This window comes from Vespula pensylvanica, chromosome 12 (genome assembly GCF_014466175.1).
Source record: "Vespula pensylvanica isolate Volc-1 chromosome 12, ASM1446617v1, whole genome shotgun sequence".
Taxonomy (NCBI): Eukaryota; Metazoa; Arthropoda; class Insecta; order Hymenoptera; family Vespidae; genus Vespula; species Vespula pensylvanica.
The window spans coordinates 257,712-276,796 of NC_057696.1; the positions used below are offsets into that span (position 1 = coordinate 257,712).

The 19,085-nt window shown below is 34.4% G+C and overlaps 2 protein-coding genes across 6 annotated transcripts in view; one reads left to right on the forward strand and one right to left on the reverse strand.

Annotated features, from left to right (window-relative positions):
* LOC122633348 overlaps positions 1-13,183 on the forward strand; it is a 26,260-nt gene extending 13,077 nt beyond the window's left edge. For 2 of the 5 annotated variants that reach the window (XM_043821143.1, XM_043821142.1), the window contains exons 2-5: positions 3,674-3,785; positions 7,581-7,777; positions 9,908-10,018; positions 10,219-11,886. In XM_043821143.1, the coding sequence (XP_043677078.1) occupies positions 3,711-3,785; positions 7,581-7,777; positions 9,908-10,018; positions 10,219-10,366 (531 nt within the window). In that variant the 5' untranslated portion in view covers positions 3,674-3,710 and the 3' untranslated portion in view covers positions 10,367-11,886. Of the gene's footprint in view, positions 1-3,673; positions 3,786-7,580; positions 7,778-9,907; positions 10,019-10,218; positions 11,887-13,050 lie in introns of those variants that run through there. The other 3 variants (XR_006328089.1, XR_006328087.1, XR_006328088.1) reach the window with 3 other exon arrangements.
* Positions 13,133-19,085, reverse strand: LOC122633347. Its single transcript, XM_043821141.1, has 5 exons — positions 18,882-19,085; positions 18,338-18,455; positions 17,640-17,842; positions 16,675-16,782; positions 13,133-13,268 (listed from the first exon to the last, which is right to left on the reverse strand). Exons 1-5 carry the CDS (start codon positions 18,905-18,907, stop codon positions 13,133-13,135), a joined length of 591 nt encoding a protein of 196 aa, XP_043677076.1. The 5' UTR covers positions 18,908-19,085.

The window sequence follows — 19,085 nt, forward strand, 5'->3', positions numbered from 1 at the left end:
AGAGAGAGAGAGAGAGAGAGAGAGAGAGAGAGAGAGAGAGCGATAGTTCAAAGATCGTAAAGGAGAAAGAGATTGCGAGTTATTAATGAAGAAATTACTTTCCATATTCCTCTCTGTTTCTCTCTCTCTCTCTCTCTCCCTTTTCGTCTCATCATCGAAGCATTGAGTGCAGTATTGATCGCAGAATCAATAAGACTTAATTGAATCAACGAATCGAAATTCTCGAAAGACTGCTGGGGAACGGTTTATTAAATATTTGATGAGAATTCGATTATATAAGAGCAGAGAGGTTGGAGGACGTTGGGTTGGTTGGCAAAGGGTTGTTAGCGAACGAGATAGGTAGGCAACTAGCCAGGCAACCAGGCAGCCAGGCCCTCCAAAAAATATAAATGTACCCGTTTTTACTGACGTTTCTCCGATTGCCCTTTACTCGGTGAAAGGACACGGGGAATTACTCTGGGATTGTAATCAAGGTGTCTTCGACAGAATGTTCTCCCGACGGGAAGCTTCTCTGGAATGGAACTTTGCTACGATTTTATGTAGTTAGAACGAGATAGATAGATACGAGTTTGAGAGAGAAAGAAAGAGAGGGAGAGAGAGAGAGAGAGAGAGAGAGAGAGAGAGAGGAATGGAAGGAAGAAAATATTACCAATGGATGGGTCGTTCCTTTTGAAACGACCGTTTCTTTCCCTGATCTTTATCTTTTCTTTCATAGAAGAGATTGATTTTGATAATAATTATATTCTTTACGAGCATCTCTTCTCCCCTTTTCCCTATTTTCCAGCTACGTAACGATCATAATCATAACATGACGTTATGGTAAAGGTATCAAAGGACTAAAGAGAGAAAGAAATAATGATCCGAGAATTTTATTAAACTTTTTGCGATCGTCTATAAATTCCCTTCTTAAGTCTTTGATTGTAAAAAGATATTTTGAAATTTCGAGATTCACGTAAATATAACTTGAATAAATATTTTGGAGTAGTTTTATTTCTTCGAGAATATCGTTATTTTTATTATATTTTATCAACTGATATCAACTAATAAAATTTATAAATAATATAAAATAATTCTTTTATATTATTTTTCGAATTAACGAATGTTCTTTTTCTTTCTTTTACTTTTTAATTTGAAGGTTGAATATAAATAATACGCGTCAGAATAACGTTCGTTATATTGATTTAGTTTTGGCAATGGAAATACTCATCGCGATAAAAATTTCCCTTGTGTCGATGCCTATTACGAAGCTATGTATAGTAAAAAACAATGAAAAATAAATAAATAAAAAAGAAAAAAGGAGAGAAATCGATATCGATATCGGGGACAAGTGTACCAAAGAGATTACGTAACGTTACGTTACGATAGTAGGGAATTTTTGCCAACCATCGGATCGTTTTACAAAAATAACAAATAATTTGATCGGGCAAATATCAATGAAACTCTCGTTGCGGCGAGCAGAATAATTACATAAGCGGCATTTACAACGTTCGCAAATGTTTTTCGAAAACAACACAACAGTTTGATAGGCTCGAAATGAACGTTTAGAGGGAGACGCGGAACGAGCGCGCGGGTTGGAAAATAATAAAATTTTGCTTCTATTATTTCAAAATATTTTTGTTTTTAACACTTACAATTTTATCGTTCGTATAAAATGCTAAGAAATGTATAGAAGAGAGAAAGAGAGAGAAAGAGAAAGAAAAGGAAATTTTCGATAGTGATTCCATTATCATCAATTTCAACGCTCGTCGAGTAGGTACCGATCGTGGCACTTGGAACGATTTTATTGCGGCTTCACGTTCTTCGTGGAACAACGAAATCCTTTCAATACAAGTCCTTAGAGTTGTTGAGCTTAGAAGCCAAAGCTGGTTTAAGAAGTTCTTTCGCAACGTAAAAATCGTACACGGCTATTAACGCTTGTCACTTTTATATTTAGTATCGAGATCAATGGAGACATATCGTGAATCTTAAGTAGGAAAAACTTGTTCTCTTTAATTCGAAAAAAATTATCTCGTATAATATAAAAAAGAAACAGAAAACGACAAAACAAGAATACAAAGTATATATATATATATATATATATATATATATATATATATATATATATAGTAATGTTTTACATAATTTTGCTGGATTTACATTTTGTGTTATCGTAGTAACGAATAGCGTCATGCATATGCATAATCGTTCGGCGCATTTCCAAAAGCTTGCTTTTATTTATTTACCAAACCAAGGTAAAGTCCTTGTCGTATCATTAATCCAACAGCCGTGGTACTTGCTTAAGGAGACAGAGTACGCAGGATCCAACGATTTTCGTATCGCGATGTAACATAATCATGTTATGCATATGTATCAGTGTATGAACAAGAGTTTATGAGAGACGCATGTATATATAGGATAGAGCATTCATTTTGTTTATTTGAATTATTTCTGTTATTTTCAGTAATGTACCGAAACTTGGTATACAAAAGTTGTGTGTAATATGGTATGAAGGAAGACTAATTTAGTCTAAGCCATCTTTCGGTGATATTATTGAAAATAAAGAAAATAATTCAGATGGAAAAAGTTGATACTTCATATCCTATATATATTTATGTATATTAAAAATAATAGTTAAAAAGAAATGAGGAGATGGTTAATAGAAACGGAAAAGCATAGTAGACTGTCTCATCGAGATGGGTTCCGGTTGGGATTATTTTCAAGAGCGTAATCAAAGTGGCTAGTAAATCTACCAAAAAGAGAGTTCCGCGCCTCTTTGGCGATGTTGGTCATATCGAAGCCTCCATACCAAGCAGCAATGGACGCGGTTTGTTTAAACGAAATGACGCAAGGGTTGACGATATACGTGGTAGGAAATGCAATTTCTCTTTGGTCTGGTCGACCAGTTACAATCAACCCGCCTCTTCTCTCTCTCTCTTTCTATCTCTTTCTCTTTCTCTCGAACTCGTTGCTTTCATGACCTACCCTTCATACATTCACCACCAACGATGCCAGTGTTATCACCAGCCACTCCCCCCAATACTCTCAAAAGGAAATCTATCTACCGTTCGTCGCGATATGCGGATTACCCATCGGCTCGCCACGGTGGGAAAAAAGAGCAAAATTGTAAAAGAATGAAGATTGAAATATCGTTTCCATTCTCTCTCTTTCTCTCTCTCTCGACTCCTCTCATCGCTTTCTATATGTCTCTCTTTTTTTCTCTCTCCCTCTCTTTCTCTTTCCCTCTCTCTTTCTCTCTCTCTCTCTCTCTCTCTCTCGACTGCTCTCATCGCTTTCTATCTCTCTCTTTCTCTCTCTTTCTCTCTTTTTCTCTTTCTCTCTTTCTCTATGACCCGCGGTCTTTCGATCTTCCTGCTGTGGACAGCAGAGAGTACAATGGACTGGACAATTTTAAATATCTTTCTACAGTGATGGTAAATAAAGCGTACCGTTCTCGATTAAAACATATAATGGAAAAGCTAAGTGGGAATAGTTTTATTCTTTGAGATATTAAATGGAACGTCGTCGTCTTGATTTTTAGTCTTTGATAAAATAGTTTTATAGTCTTGTTAGATACTTGTTATGGATGAACATTTGACAATTATAGTGTTTAGTGAAACTTGATTAATATCGATTAAATCGATCTAGTCGATGCTCTTTAGAATAGTTTTTAACTTTGTCTATCTCTCTTTTTCAGGTTCGTCGTCTCGCTTCTTCTTACTTCGATTAATGTTATGGGAAGAAATATGACGGAAGTTATACGACGTCACGTTAGGAGTCTTTCTTATCCCGAAGAAAGCGAAATGGGGGTGAGAATTTATTATTATACTTATGCAGACACATTTTTTTCTTTTTTAAAAAGAACCTCAGGAAATTTCTTATATTTTCTATATAACAAAAAATGGAACGAACGATTATTTCCGTGTCTAATTGAGGCTGCTGAAAATTCTTGTAAAATATTAGAACTACTACTACAAAACTACTGTTTGTATATATATCATTCACTTATCTATTTAAACGACTAAACAGATTGACTAAAAAATGAAGTTACTTATCAACGAGAATCCATATTTAATTCCTTTTTGATTTACAGTCATTAGAAAAAATTGCGTAACGACAGATATGACAAGAATCATCTAGTAATATTTAAAAATGCTTCGGTTAACAAATTAGACTTTATTGGTCGTGCCTATAGTGAAAAAGCAAAGCAAAATAAGTCTGAATACACAAAGTTGCTAAATTTTTTTCACTCTGTTCTTCAAAGTCTGAGTTCGCTCTGCCTTTTCGAACAGTCCACGTGACAAATGCAACGCATTGGCTTGTTAATTAATATTTGCGTATACGCGGGCGGCGCTTATTTGCCGTACGTATTTGCCAGTGACGAAGGGCTCGTAATATCGTTTGGCATTTTGAACTACGGCGCGCCGCGTGCCCTGATTGCGTCGCGATAATATTGCAAATGCAGTTGGTGCATCATGTGTATACGTATGTATGTTTTGAAAGAGAGAGAGAGAGAGAGAGAGAGAGAGAGAGAGAGAGAAGAAGAGTATGGAGAGAAACGATGTCGTTCGATATGCCGCCGACATGATTCCCGTACGCGTTCGATGTTTTAATGAACGCTTTGTCGTTTTCAATCGGAAAATTCAAAGCCTCGCACTTTCGGCCGGAAGTACACACTTTGTAATTCGCTTAATCGAATTTGTAAAATCGAAATTTCCTATATAGGTATATTTCCTATCGCGTAAATCTCATTTATTCATGTTGATATTCGTGAACTGAATAGTGGGTAGATTTCAAAGATTATATGACTATTTAGTTTGTTTATATAGATCACGAAAAATAAAATTGATATATATTAACGATCGAGACTGAAAAAAAGGACAGAACATAAAGATTCTTTTTGAAAGAGAAAGAGAGAAATATATAGAATAAGTATTTTATGATTTTCAAATCGAAGAACAAATTACTAGACTAAGAAAAGAACTATTTAACAAAAAAAGTCGAACTATCTTTAAAACGAAAAGAAAAAAGGGAAGGGAAAAATACAAAAGTTACAGCGACATTTAACAACGAAATATTCTAAAGTATTTGCAATTAAATTCATTTATCGCATGAAATTTGAATGAAATTATATACAAGAGGAAATTAAATCATAAACGATTTTCAAGAGAAAATTGGGATTCCCCCGTGTTAATGAAGCGGACATAAAATTATTTTCGCTAGGTACGGTTAGAGCGTACCGATTTCTCACGCTCTAAGTGTGATAGACGAAACGGAGGGACTTCAAGAGAGAAAGAGAGAAAGAGAGAAAGAGAGAGAGAGTGAGAGAGAGAGAGAGAGAGAAAGAGAGAGAGTGAGAGAGAGAGAGAGAGAGAGAGAGAGAGAGAGAGAGAGAGAGAGAGAGAGAGAGAGAGAGAGAGAGTGAGAGAGAGAGGGGAGAGAGAAAGAGAAAGAAAGATGAGAGGAGAGTGGCCGTTGATAAGCGAGGCCATCGATTTCCGTTTTCGGTTGGTTTGGTCGACGAGACTGGCAGGCAGGCAACGAGTTACCGGCGAACTACCAGCTCGTCCAGTTTAGTAATCAACGCGAGGGTGGCTTTAATCGCAGTCCGCCGCAACTTTATTTTCCAGCTTACTCGTGGCGGAATCCTATCAAGCCACCTCATCATTGCGTATTTACTACGTAGGTATTATATATGTACGTGTGTATAGGTATAATATAGCTATATTTTGTGTATAATCAACAGTATAATTTGGTAGATACAACTGTAAGTAATATAAGGAAGATAATTCTCCGATTTATCATTATAATACATAATTTATATATATATTACATCATTATTAATTTTCATGATTGATATATTATTATAATTATTAATCAATATATGTATATATGTATATATATATATGTGTGTGTGTGTGTGTGTGTCTCTCAAATAATGTGTCTTTAGAATATATATGTCAATAATGTGTTGTTGTAGTTAAAAATAACTAACGAATTTCTTGTTCTTATGATTCTTTCATATTTTACAATAACTTTTAATATGCTTTATGTGTAATAAAAGTAAAATGAAGTATCGTTTGTATTTTATTCTCTTTCTTTTTTTCATAGCTTTATTTTTTCCACTCCTTGGCATTCCAACTATGATAGAAGTAGGAACGTAACTACGACGAAGATGAAACGAACGAATGATGGGGGATGGTTAATGTTAGAAGAGTAGCTTGGTTTCTTAGCCGTCCCTCGTTAACGTCGAGAAAGCAACAAGTAAAGGAGTTAACTAACCCTTCTCGACCTCCGTTTTCTCTGGTTATTGCCATCCGGTTGTTCGATCCTATCGGTTAACAGCGATAACTTGTGGATGAATATGAAGGGGGATAGCTTGGTACACCTACATAACAGGTTGTGTCTTTTTAAAATAGACACTCGGGGATATCGCTGCTTATCTCTAGGGTTCGTTCGATTCGAAGATAAAGCGAGCTGCCTATATATAGGGTGTTTCACTTAATTCAAGTATATACTTAAAACATCCGTTTCTTTTGACGATACGAAAATATGTCGAAGGAAGAAATTATTTAGAAAATTAGAATCATTATTTTACTAGAAAAAGAAAAAAATGAAGGACGAAGAAAACCCGATGATTTTTTAATTATCTTGAAAAAAAAAATAATCTTGAATAAAATTTTATGTTAATCACGATATTACTATCATTAGATCAAACAATACTTTTCTTCAAATATTTTTTTCGTAATATCAATATGTATATCAATATCAACAACGAAGATATTTTAAGAGGTTTTCGAATTAATTGAGACACTCTGTATGTGCATCATCTCGTTTCATCTTCGTTTCTCTCTTGTTTTCCTTCCCTTAGGATGGCTTGCGTTATTTTCATAAGCTTCACTGATCGATCATTGGCTTCAGTTTTAAAGAAGACGTCCTAGTTTGCCAGACGAGAATATAGAAAAGTTCGTATAGAAGTGTTTCTCTCAAAGATCCTATTCTTAAAGCGGCCATCCACTTGAGAGTTTCCTGCAATAGTTGCTCTCGAGAGTACCCTCAAATTTTGTATACGTTTGAGAAAAACATAAAGAATTTTTATTCTTGGGCCACTAACATGCTCGTCGAGAGCTTACTATCAGAAACAGCAACTTTCAGAACCATATCCATTCGAGATTCACCTTTTAGGTTCGTTTGTTTTGTTGTTTGTTTTGGGATAAGCATGAAATAACGTTTACATTCATCTGTTCAATATTGAATTTACCTTATATATATAAGTATATATTGTTATCAATTTAAATATTTCTTTCATTTTTATACTGCTATTATTTAGGATATGAAATTGATTGGTGTTGCCGCAAGATGTGTAGCTCTTTGATAATAATATTCCACTGTTTTGAGAACATTTTACAACGTAATCGTTTACAGATAGTTGAACTATGTCCTGAGATATATAGTTACTTGCGAATGAAATGAATAGGTATAGCAAGAAATATTCTTGAGAGTAATTCGCGATAGTTTTAATTTCAAGTAGACGGCTGCCTTTACGAATTGTGAGATTGGAAAAGATGCATACATACATAATTATAATTTCTTTTTATTTCTAGATATTCTTTGCTCTCGCAATACCTTTGGATGATCCAATCACGAAGTACTCGATGTCGGTTGCCTTCTTTTTCGAGGCGAATTATAAGTTGCCGACGAAGGATGATATCGGTTTAGAGGTCAAAGAGGGAGAAAGAAGGCGAAGAAAAAGCATAGATCGCACCACGATCTATTCCATGTTGGAATCAAAATTTAAATCGTTAGTATAAACGATCCTGTGTAATCTAGCGTTTAAAATACAGATTAAATAGAACGTTCTCTTTACCTGGGTAGATCGGGATAAGGTCGAGACAGTCTTTGATATCTCGCTCGCAATAGACCTTTGAAGGACACTAATTTTATAAAGCACCACTCAGGATGTAAATTTTGTTGATATCGCGACAAAGATCAGGACTAGTATTCATTGTCTGAACTTTGGACTCAGTTAGATGATTAATCTCTTTCACTTGAGAAGATTTGAACATTTATCCTTTGACAATTTATGGAAAAAAATAATGAGATCTAGTATATATATAGATATATTGTATTTTGAAGATGCAGGTATTAAATATTTATATCATTTTTTTTTATTCTTTACGAAACGCGCGATCAACGATCGAGTATTATCTTAGATTTCCTGAAAAGTTCTGTTAATTTAGTAAACAATTATTTTCAAATAATTTTATTCTTTTTCAAACATTTTTCAATATAAAAGATATTTTTTGTAATAAAACGAATAGGACTTCGCGATACATAATAATAGCGAAAGATATTTATTTTCTCATACGCTTTATCTCAACTTTTTTTATGCCATTTTTTGACGTTGTTACGAAAAGAAATCTTGATGGTAGATAATTTGAAGAAAAATGTTCTTCATAAGTGAGTAAATTTGTACGCCCATATATAACGACATATCTCTCTTTCCCTCTCTCAGAGATTACAAAGAGTCTTTTAATATCTCTGGCATCATCGACCTTCTGACGGAGATCTTGGTGCAACTCGCCGTCTGATGGTGTAACGTCAGTATGCAAATCTCTCGTACTTGCCAAATTCAATTTAAATGTCTCGCATCTGTCGCGGAACACGCTAGACTTCGCACATACATACACGAGGGAGCACATATATACAAACGTACACATACACTCACGCACACACATACACACACGAGTGCACGCGCCCACACACACAAACCCACAAGTGCGCGCGCATATATATATAGACGAGAGAGGACAGAAGGCATATAAAGCAAGAGAGAGTCGTGCACGTAGAGAGGAGAAAGGGGAGATTCATCAGGCTAGTGCACGAATGTGTCGGTTCATCGGAAAGAGCCTTGTTAGGGAGATAGGACAGCGACTGCTTCGAATGGATTCTCGAAGAGTAACGTTAATCAATCTTCGAAGTTGATAAGATGAATCGTCTCGTAGAAGGGCATTCGTGACTATCGACTATCGAATGGAGTAATTAAATCTGTCGTTCCGACGTCTACCGATTGTCGCGCAACATCGTCAATTTTCCTTTGAGAAAATCGATCCTTCGCAACGAGTAATTCCTATCTTATTTTTTCTTTTTTAGATCCTTTTGACTATGTATAGCAAGTTTTTTTATTATTTGCACAAAATTAAAAGGCAGTCGATCGAATCGTTACAGAGATTCTAATTACCTAATTTTGAGAATTCATTATTGTATTCTATTTATCAGATTCGATCATTGTTTACCTGTGAAATTTCTCATAGTCGACTAATACATATACAGTCTCGATAGTACATACATACTCAAACATACTTGTGTTCTGACATAGATAGATTCTTCAAAGACCGAGCAAAAGTCATTTTTCATCCAACTTTCCGTTATATCCCTTTGACGTTAATTATACTATATCCCGTGGCACTTCAAAGTGAATGTTCTCTTTTCAATCAGAGCGGTTTAACGTCACGTAGAAATCGTATCGATCAGAAGCAAGACATTCCGTAGATAGTCTTAGAAAATCTCATTTTTCGTGAGTCTATTGTACTCAGTGCTTAAGCAAGTACAACAATCTTCCCATCAAGAACACACTGGCTGTATCCATCCTTCTCCCTAAATTTGATCCAATTTTCTCGTCATTCGTCAGTCGCAAATAGATACACACACGAACTAGAAAGAAACGTCAAGCGACGGAAAAAAGTAACACTCGTGTCAAGAGTTTAATAGAAAAGAGAAAGAGCTAAGGGGTCGGCCTATATGCGTTTCTTCCTTCTCAGTCCGAGCTTCCCGAAGAATCCCCATTTGTCTCGCTTTACTATTCGCCGTATCTCATAGCGAAGTTGAAGAAGAGAAACCGGATGATGGATCGTTCGTTGCGTGCTTCTAGAATCGGCTATCCGGCTCGACAGTGTCTTCTCAAATCCATATGCGAGACCACACAACTGGACTGGAAACTCAATGCTGGTGTCCTTGGAGATCTCTTGCACATCCTGTTCACGTGAGTGTATTAACGTATCTCTTGATATATTCCAGATATATTCGCGGATGAAGAGTAACAGGAGTTCTTAAATTATCTTCTTTAATTGTAAATTATTCTGCTAAAATCGAATAAAATCGAATTTTTGTTCTTGTTTTAATGAGGCCATGTTATTTTCATCTTTTTTTCTTTTTTCTTCATTTTTTGTTTTTCTTTTGCAGACCATCCTCATCGCGTTTCGAAGTCGATCTTCACAAGGAATACGCCGAAGCTGAAAAGGTCGATGGTACGAGGAAATGTTCCGAAATTTATTCCACTTGCAAGTACGGGATTTACGACTACATAACGCTCCCCTATCAGGATTTGTGAGAGTAGCAGCTTGCCCTCGGTCGGTTCTCTCTCTACCCTCCAGCACTCTTGGTTAGTACGACGCTCTCGAAGCTCTAATGAAAACTCACGAAAGTTCGCTAAATCGAAGAGACCTCGTTTTTCCGAGCGCTTTCCTTTCCTCCGTCCCTACGTGTGTATATCATTTCGTACTGATATTAACAATGATAATACTAATAATAATAATAACAATAATAATCGATTTTTCGTATAACAATGAATTATTATTGTTAGATAAATATTATAGTATATGTATTGTCCATTGTTGGTTCGCTTAAATCTCTTTTCTCCCTTCCTCTCTGCCCCTTTCTCTCCCTCTCTCCCTCTCTCTCTCTCTTTCTCTCTATACGAATCGAATCTCGATCAAAGCCACGTATACATACGTGTCTATGATTTTAATCGAGGGATTTGTTCGGTGGCTCGCGATATCGGCGAGCTTTAATAACCGTGATTTCGATAGCAACGGGGAGTGAATTCGCTCGGTCGACAATGCAGAATATTTGCTGCGATAATCTAATCCAATATTCGTCCAACTGTAGGGCTTGTAGAGCTTTGGAATGATTTAAAATCCATCGGCAAAGTTTTCATGGAAATTAGACATCTTTCTTGGCATCGAACTATCATTGTTATAATTTCGCATAAATATCAAAGGAAAATTCATGCTTTATTTTCCCTTTGTCTTTTAAATTTAAACGACATAAACTAAAGTAGTTTCTGGAATATTTGCATCTTTTGAAGCTGTAATATATTCAACCACTTTATTTCAATGAAACAACGCACACGCAATTTCTGATCATTAATAAAATTTAGTTAGACGAAGACATGTTGATCAGTAACATAGTCATTTTTTTGAGCATTTCCTATTCTGCAAGATTATACAATATAATTTGTTTTTTTTTCAAATTGTTATATCCTTTTTGATAAGATATGTTTTTCATTTTTGATTCAATTAAATCGGTAGCGTTATAAAAAACGAGGAACAATATATTCAAAAATATTTGATTACTCCAAAATTCAAAAGAGCAACGATCTTTCCTTTGACGTTTTAACTTGTTAACGTATACATATCTACGAGAAGATAAAGAACGATTGTCCTGGCTTTTTCGTTGTCGCGACTCGATCATTGTTAAGCATTTTCCTTTTTCCTTATTTCTCTTTCTCCTCTTACTTTCTTCCTTTCTTCCTCAGTCGAGGTTGTGACCTTTCGTTTTTACAAGAGCCACTCCCGCGTTACGTGCGCCAACGTAATTCCATTATGTAGATAAAATCAGCTTGTTTACTTCTTGGAAAGGAAGCTCCTTCGACTTCTTCGTGGCGAGTGTCTCGTAACCTGGCCATTCTTGCAAACTGTGCAGTTAGGATGAGAAAGTCCAATCAAGTTGAAAACGAGCGTAAGAAGGAATGATCGTTTTATGCTTTTCTCCTGTATCCTTTTCTTCTCCCACTCTTATACTCATTCGTTCATATAGACGTATTCTCGAACAATAAAAAACTTGAAACGATCTCTTATCTTTTTTCTTCTTAATATCTACTAGATCATGAGAAACTTCGAAGAATGCAATCATTTGAATCTTATCGAGATCAAATTCTTAACGAGTGAAAAAAAGATCGAGTGTATCAAAGGTAAAATCAATAAATATAAAAATTACAGATCATGTTGTATTAAAGAAATAGAGTAAATCGAGTAGAGAAAATATGATAATGATCGATAATTTACAAGATTATTTGTGAAATATTGAAAATATATTGTATAAGTTTACAATATTCAATTAATCCTAAACGTAATAAGATATTTTCGAAACAAAAAGAATGGCATATTTTAATATTGTTTTTATTGTAGAGTATTAAAATAATTTAAGAATATCGAAATTATTATGTAAGCTTTATTCCTTTTATTCCTCGTTGGAAAAAACATAAATATATGTATATTTTAAAATATATTCTTGACATGCGTATTTAGCAGTATTTAACAATGATGATAGAACTCAACAATGATATTACAATTGTAAGTTTTGGTCTTTTTTTTTATTGGATAAGAGGTGTTCGTGTTCAAAAATAAGACAAAAAGAATACCTTACTCGTCAATCTAATAGGAGTTGTTAATATAAATGACGATATAAAAATATAGACATTTAGAGTTCCTTTTCTTGTTTTCTTTATATCCCAAAGTTAATTTTAAAATTAATAGAAATAATATACTTTCTTGTACAATGTCATATCGTCAGAGAATAATTATTTTCACTGTATAAATTAGGTTAACAATAACTTTTGAAAATGACATATATGTATATTCATTGTAATATAGGTAATTCTGTATAATTCGATTTTTTTTTTTATATCTAGAAGTTAGTTATGAAGTATTTCAGTTATATTATATAAAGTAATAATTAAATTTGTGAACAACCAAATGAAATAAAATTTTATAACAATATAGATATGAAAGTGTGTGAATCCAAAGTTAGACTGTTTAACAGAAAGTTAATATTACATGTATGTATATATATATGCTAAAACGCTTTTATGATATTGTTAAATGAAATAAAAATAATAATAATATTGCAATCTAGTTTTTATTACAAGAGATTAAATGGAGAAAGAAAAAGATAATAAAAGACATTTGGAGATATGCACGTTCTATTTAATTCTGTCGGCTTTCGCTCTTTCAGTGGTTTCCATTATGCAGGCGAAATCAGCCCCGTTCGTTCGTCGGAAGTAGCGGCGTGACAAACCGTTGCGGTTTTCCGAGCTTCATACGAGGACTCCAATCAAGTCGAAGAGTCCCACGGGGCATTGCGGTTGATACTTCGAGCAGCTTCCATTACGTCCAACCAGCTCGGCCTCGACGATATCTCGCGGCAGTTTCTCATGTCGCGAAGTCGTAGGACTGAAACAATTCGTACCAGGTTTACTCGTGGAAAACAGTAACGAAAGTGCTAATTATCAAAACTTTCACGATCTCGATATGACACATAATCATTTAAAATTATATTCAATAGTTTTCGATTCTATCACAAATAAGATCTTTTTGCACTTGTTCTAAAAATATATTTCCAACTTAAATACGATATAATCCTCCAAATATACAGAGATTTTTTACAAATAAGAATTATATCGAGAATATGAGTGAGGCATATTATTAAATTAACGATTTTTAACACAATAAAATCTTCAAAGTATCGAAATCTTATTATAAATAAAAGTCATAACTAAATTAACGATCTTTAGGAGGTCATAAACATTGAGATGGTACGAAAGAAAAGCAAGTTTTATGATTTTGTTTTGCATGTAATTCATTTTGTTAATAAAAAATCATTAATTATGTCTGATAGTAAGTGCTTCGAGAAATATTTTTCGATAAAAAGATTAGAACTACCCGTTATTTTCTTGAAATTATCGATATCAAATAAAACAGTCATTTTGAACGTTGTTTGCGGTGTCAATAACATCGCCTCAGGATATTATCAAAAATGAAAAAAAAAAAAAACGGAAATTCAATAAAGTACGATAAAAAATGTGATTTTCGATAAAAAATTTCAATAGTTCCTTAATGATTAAAAATAGAAACTATGACTCTTGAACAAATTTTCGTATAAAAAAGATCAAATAACATAAAAAATAATCATGTCAAATTTAATTCAAATCGGTTTAGAAGTTTTCAAAATATGATTGGCACCGATTTGAAAAATATAGTTTTGAGAAAAGGAGTTTAAAGTTTAAAGTTTAAGGTAAATATAATATTGAACACGACAGCTGTAACTTTGTCAATTTTTGAAACTTTCAAAGAATATTTCAGAAGGATAATACTATCGAATAAAAATATTTTGAAAAATATCGATTATTTTGAACTTTCTAAATGCATGTAATCCCATAAATCAATTCCTTAAGAATCAATAAATCAACTTTAACAAATGTATTAGATTATTCATATAGGTCGTATTAAAAATATTGGTAATTTTTATTTTCTAATCTTGTCAAAATAATAAATTCTTTCTCAGTGATCGAACAGTACTATACATATGTATTCATTGAGATTCGAGGAGCGATCGTGTAATCATGAGGATAAAGAGAAAATATCTTTCTTTAAACGTACGATCCATTTTTTCGTTTCAGCGAAGTCGAAAGCAGCGACGGAGCTTCTCGACGAGAACATCGACGAGGACGACAATGCGTCGTCGCGTTTCCTGCCCGCGGGCTCTTTCCTTTATTCATACATCCCTGGCTTGAGAGCTTATGCTCCCACGCGTATAACCACGCACACATACATACACAGACATACAGACGTATTCTCCCACGCACGCATGCACTCTCTCTCTCTCTCTCTCTCATTCTCATCCAGAGAGTGAGAGAGAGAGAGAGAGAGAGAGAGAGAGAGAGAGAGAGAGAGACGAACATACACATGCATATACACATATCCATAGATATACACAGAACATACATAACGAGACAGACGAGTCGTCCTACGTATGCTTGCGAGTGCATGAATGGTAAGCTAACCGATACAATATAAAAGAAGTATAAAAACGAGAAGGCTAAACCAAATTTACTTTTGACGGTATGTATGTATGTATATCTACTCCAATTTATGTCACCTTGATACATATATCCAAAAAATACGAAAGAAGGCAAAAAAGGGAAAAAAAAGAACGTTAGAAGAAGAATGAAGGGAATTAGACTGAAAACTCCTTCATTTTTTTCCTCTTTTTTATTTTTTCTTTTTCCTTTTTTCTTTCTTCTTTTTTCTTTTTTATCTCGACCTACTACTCCGACGCATATTCCGAGTCGTTCCATTTTATTCATTAACTTTGAGTTTAATCGAGTACTTTAGTTAAAGTATATCATTGTTGTTAGTTTTATCGGTTTGCATCATTTCCTTTCGGTTTAAATCAGCATCGTTTCTGATGAATATTGATTTTGTAATGGAGTTTGAGTAGCTTAAATTATAATATATATGTATATATATACGAATTAAATTAAATATTAAAATATATGGAGCTTCATTAACTCTCTATAACCTACTTACTTTCCGTCTGGAAAAATAGATAATAACGAAAAAATGAAATAATATATATAACCAGGTGATATAAAAATTTTATAAAGTTATACAATAATAAGAATTAAATTAAAGTAAGCTTATCTTTTATTATTAAATTCAATAAGAGAAACAAATGAATCAATATAAATGAAACAAAAACGATTAAAATAATCTGAGTATTGAAAATTAGCATTCATTGGATCGATAGACACAACTACCCTTTCGCGATGTAATTCGTGAGTTATGACGTTAATTCGTTCGTTTATGGTTTTTATGCAATTTGCTTAGACTCGTATTGTACGCCTAGTATTGTACGATAGACAAATTAGAAGAAAAAGAAATGAAAATGATGCTTTATTCTTCGGGATCGTTAATTCTTTCTTTTGTTCCTGAAAAATTCCATTCGTTTCGTAGATTGTTATTGGCATTCGAAAAACACTAAATTCTGGTATTCCTTTGTGTTTTGGGAAGATAGTAGATCAAAACGAATTCATTTTACAAATAGATTTCGCCAGCTTAAATGTCCAAAATAATTATTTTAACATTTTGGCAAACGTCAAGTTATTTCGTTATTGCATGATGATGTAAAGCTTATGCGTACTTTTAGATGCTTTTCTCGAAAGAAATACATCTCTATTTTATATGGAACAATAAATTATCTACATACGTTTTGGTACATGCAACTGAAATTCACGTTATTCTCATATTCAGAAAATGAAATAAACAAGGATCCTCTTGGCTGTTGAAAATAATTTCTAGCCAGTTAAAAAGCAAACTTTCTCGACTCCGACTATGATTGCATTAACGAGCAAGATAATGAATGAGTTCGGCGAATACGTTTATAACATTGGAAGTGGAACATAAGATTTATCGTGAAAACGTTTCAACCGTGACTGTTCGCTCTTTTTCACTTAATAAAATTACTATGTCCGTTTGAGTTAATGCACGAAAACTTTGAAAAGTTTCTTTCTCCTTTTACCACCGTGTGTCGACAAAGTAAATGATTATTAATTCCAATGAGAAGCTTTAAACGACCATAAACTTGGATCTGTGAGGGAATAGTTTTCGATAAATTATGAATTCTTATGTTAATGAGTTTTTTTTTTTTTTTTACTTTATATTTTACTTATCATGTGCGTATTACTTTAATTTTTTATAAATTAAATTTTTCTTACAAAAGAAATGAAGATTTTTTAGAAATAAAAATCTGAATAAATCCGATTCATCGAACGTTCGTTATTTCTTTCGATTAACTTACGTGAATAGGACGTGGAAGATATCACCGATGACACCGTTATGTCTCAAAGGATATTCCGAGTTCTCGCAGATGGTCTTCAGTAGGCATTCCCTTCCAAGATATCCCGAGCTGAATCGTCGAGAGAGAAGGAAAATAAGCGTTGAAAGAAAAATAAAGGTAAGTAGATAACGAGACGAAATTATTCTGGCTCGTCGTTACTGCTTCCCAAGCTAAGTACTATTTACATTGGACTTCAGGATCCTCTAACTGCAGAGGATTTCGCATACGTAATTCGGGCCACGTTCGCACATACGTTATATCCCAGTAGCGTGTCGTCGTTTCCACAAATGAAGGAGCTTTCTCGTAAAACCGAAATCGAGAGCGAAGGAGAGAGAGAGAGAGAGAGAGAGAGAGAGAGAGAGAGAGATAGAGAGAAAGAAAGATAGATAGATAAATAAAGAGAGAGAGAGAGAGAGAGAGAAAGATTTTTGGTAAAGCAACTCGCCTGACGAACTTGCCGTTGCTTGGTTCGCGAGTATGTGCTCCGTGAATTCACCTTACCCACCTCTTTCCCTTCTAAGCTTGTGAAACGTCTTTTGAATTTAAATGGCTCGATGTACTCGTGAAAATGGCCAACGGGGAAAAACGAATAATGATTTTTTTATGCTTCGATTTTCTTCATTCCCAACGGAATAGTTCGTAGTAATACGTACTTACCTATTTAATTTTAATTTCTCGATATATTTACGAACTCGTCGGGCGAATATTTTCGTTTTTTTTTTTCCTTTTTACTTTTCTATTTTTTTTTCTTCTTGTTTCTACATAAAACACACATTTGAAGTTGAAACAGAATTGAAAAAATTTCATTTCTGTTATAGCGAGCGAACGTTTCTCCCGTCGTGCTTGAAAAGACGATGCACATGGCACGAATTTCTCATTCGCGTCGTCGATCGACTTCTCGAAGTATTATCGAGCCACGAGCTTACCTCTTGAATTTACTTTCGAGTACCCGGTAGATCGTGGTTCTGTCGATGCTGCTCCTTCTTTTTCTTTCTCCTCCCGAAGCCTTCGCCGACCAAGGTTCGAAGTACGACAAGTTCGAGGGTAAATTGTAGCTGGCTTCGAAGAAATACGACAAGGAAATCGATTTCTGGGGATCTTCGAGTGGCACAGCGATAGCGAGGAAGATCTGAAAGGAATTAGATCTCTGTAATCGTTATCGACGTTATCAATCCCACTTCTCTCCTCGGTTTCTTGGAAACGATCGATCCTCGATTTCTCGAGTTAGCGAGTCAAGCTACTTGAGATTTCTCACGAATCCAAAGATCGTTCGGAATCTTACGTTCGTAGACACAACTTTTTTCTCGTGAACAATGATCCGTTTTCGTGATAAATAAAAAATAATAAAAAAAAAAGAAGAGGTACGAAAAGAAAAAAAAAGCCAATCGAGATTCTATTTCTAACTCTCTAATCGAACTAATGGAAGATTCGAGATTGGAGAACGAATTTTTGTAAAAATTAGTTCGATCGTTTTAATTTAACCAACTAATTAATTTTATTATTTTCGATGATGTCAATGTGATAATGTTAAAAAGATTCGTGGTATAATCGATTCTTCCATTTAACGAACGTTCAATTTTCTCGAGACTCGAGATCGTACATACACGACATGTCTGTAACTTACACCCATCGTACTAGCTTCTGGAAATGACAAGCTCCTGATAGGTCGATGAAGAGTTTCGGCTATCTCCGAGTTTGACGACTTGGACGAACACGTTAACAGCAGATTAAATGTGAGACATCTGTGAACGAACGAACGCTCCTGTCAGTAACGAAGAAAGACGATTGTCACTAGCGCCGAGCTTTTCCTTGTTTATTTTCTATCGATAAAATGTTTGTTTCATTTATAAAAACGGATTGATCGATCGTTTTCGTTGAATTTATACGATCAAAAGAGAACACTTTACACTATCTTACGATTGCAACGATGTGCTTTTAGAAAGCCAATCGAATCCGATATTGCAAGAACTATCACGAATCACATGGGAAAAGGGATACCTACGTATAAGTAAAAATGATAGTCGAACTCGTTTCTTCGTATTATAGATAAGTAGATTTTCGTTCTATAATATCGTAGCACTTATTCTCGAGAATGCGGAGAAGTTTATTTTGACTCGTAAAAGCTCGGCGCTGCTTGCAAAATGCGTGTCCTATACTGCAAAGCTCACAAAATGCGTATCACTGGCAGCGACATGTTGAAAGAGGATTGTCACCATAATCGTCCTTTCGGTTGGTACACTTGTATGTGTCCTATTAATTCGTCTTAAGAGAAAAACTAAGGCCGCTTTTGAAGAACAACGAACTCGCTTCAAACTGGTATAACGTCTTTCTTCAACTTCTTGCGTACAAAGCAGTTTCTTTACGAGTCGTTC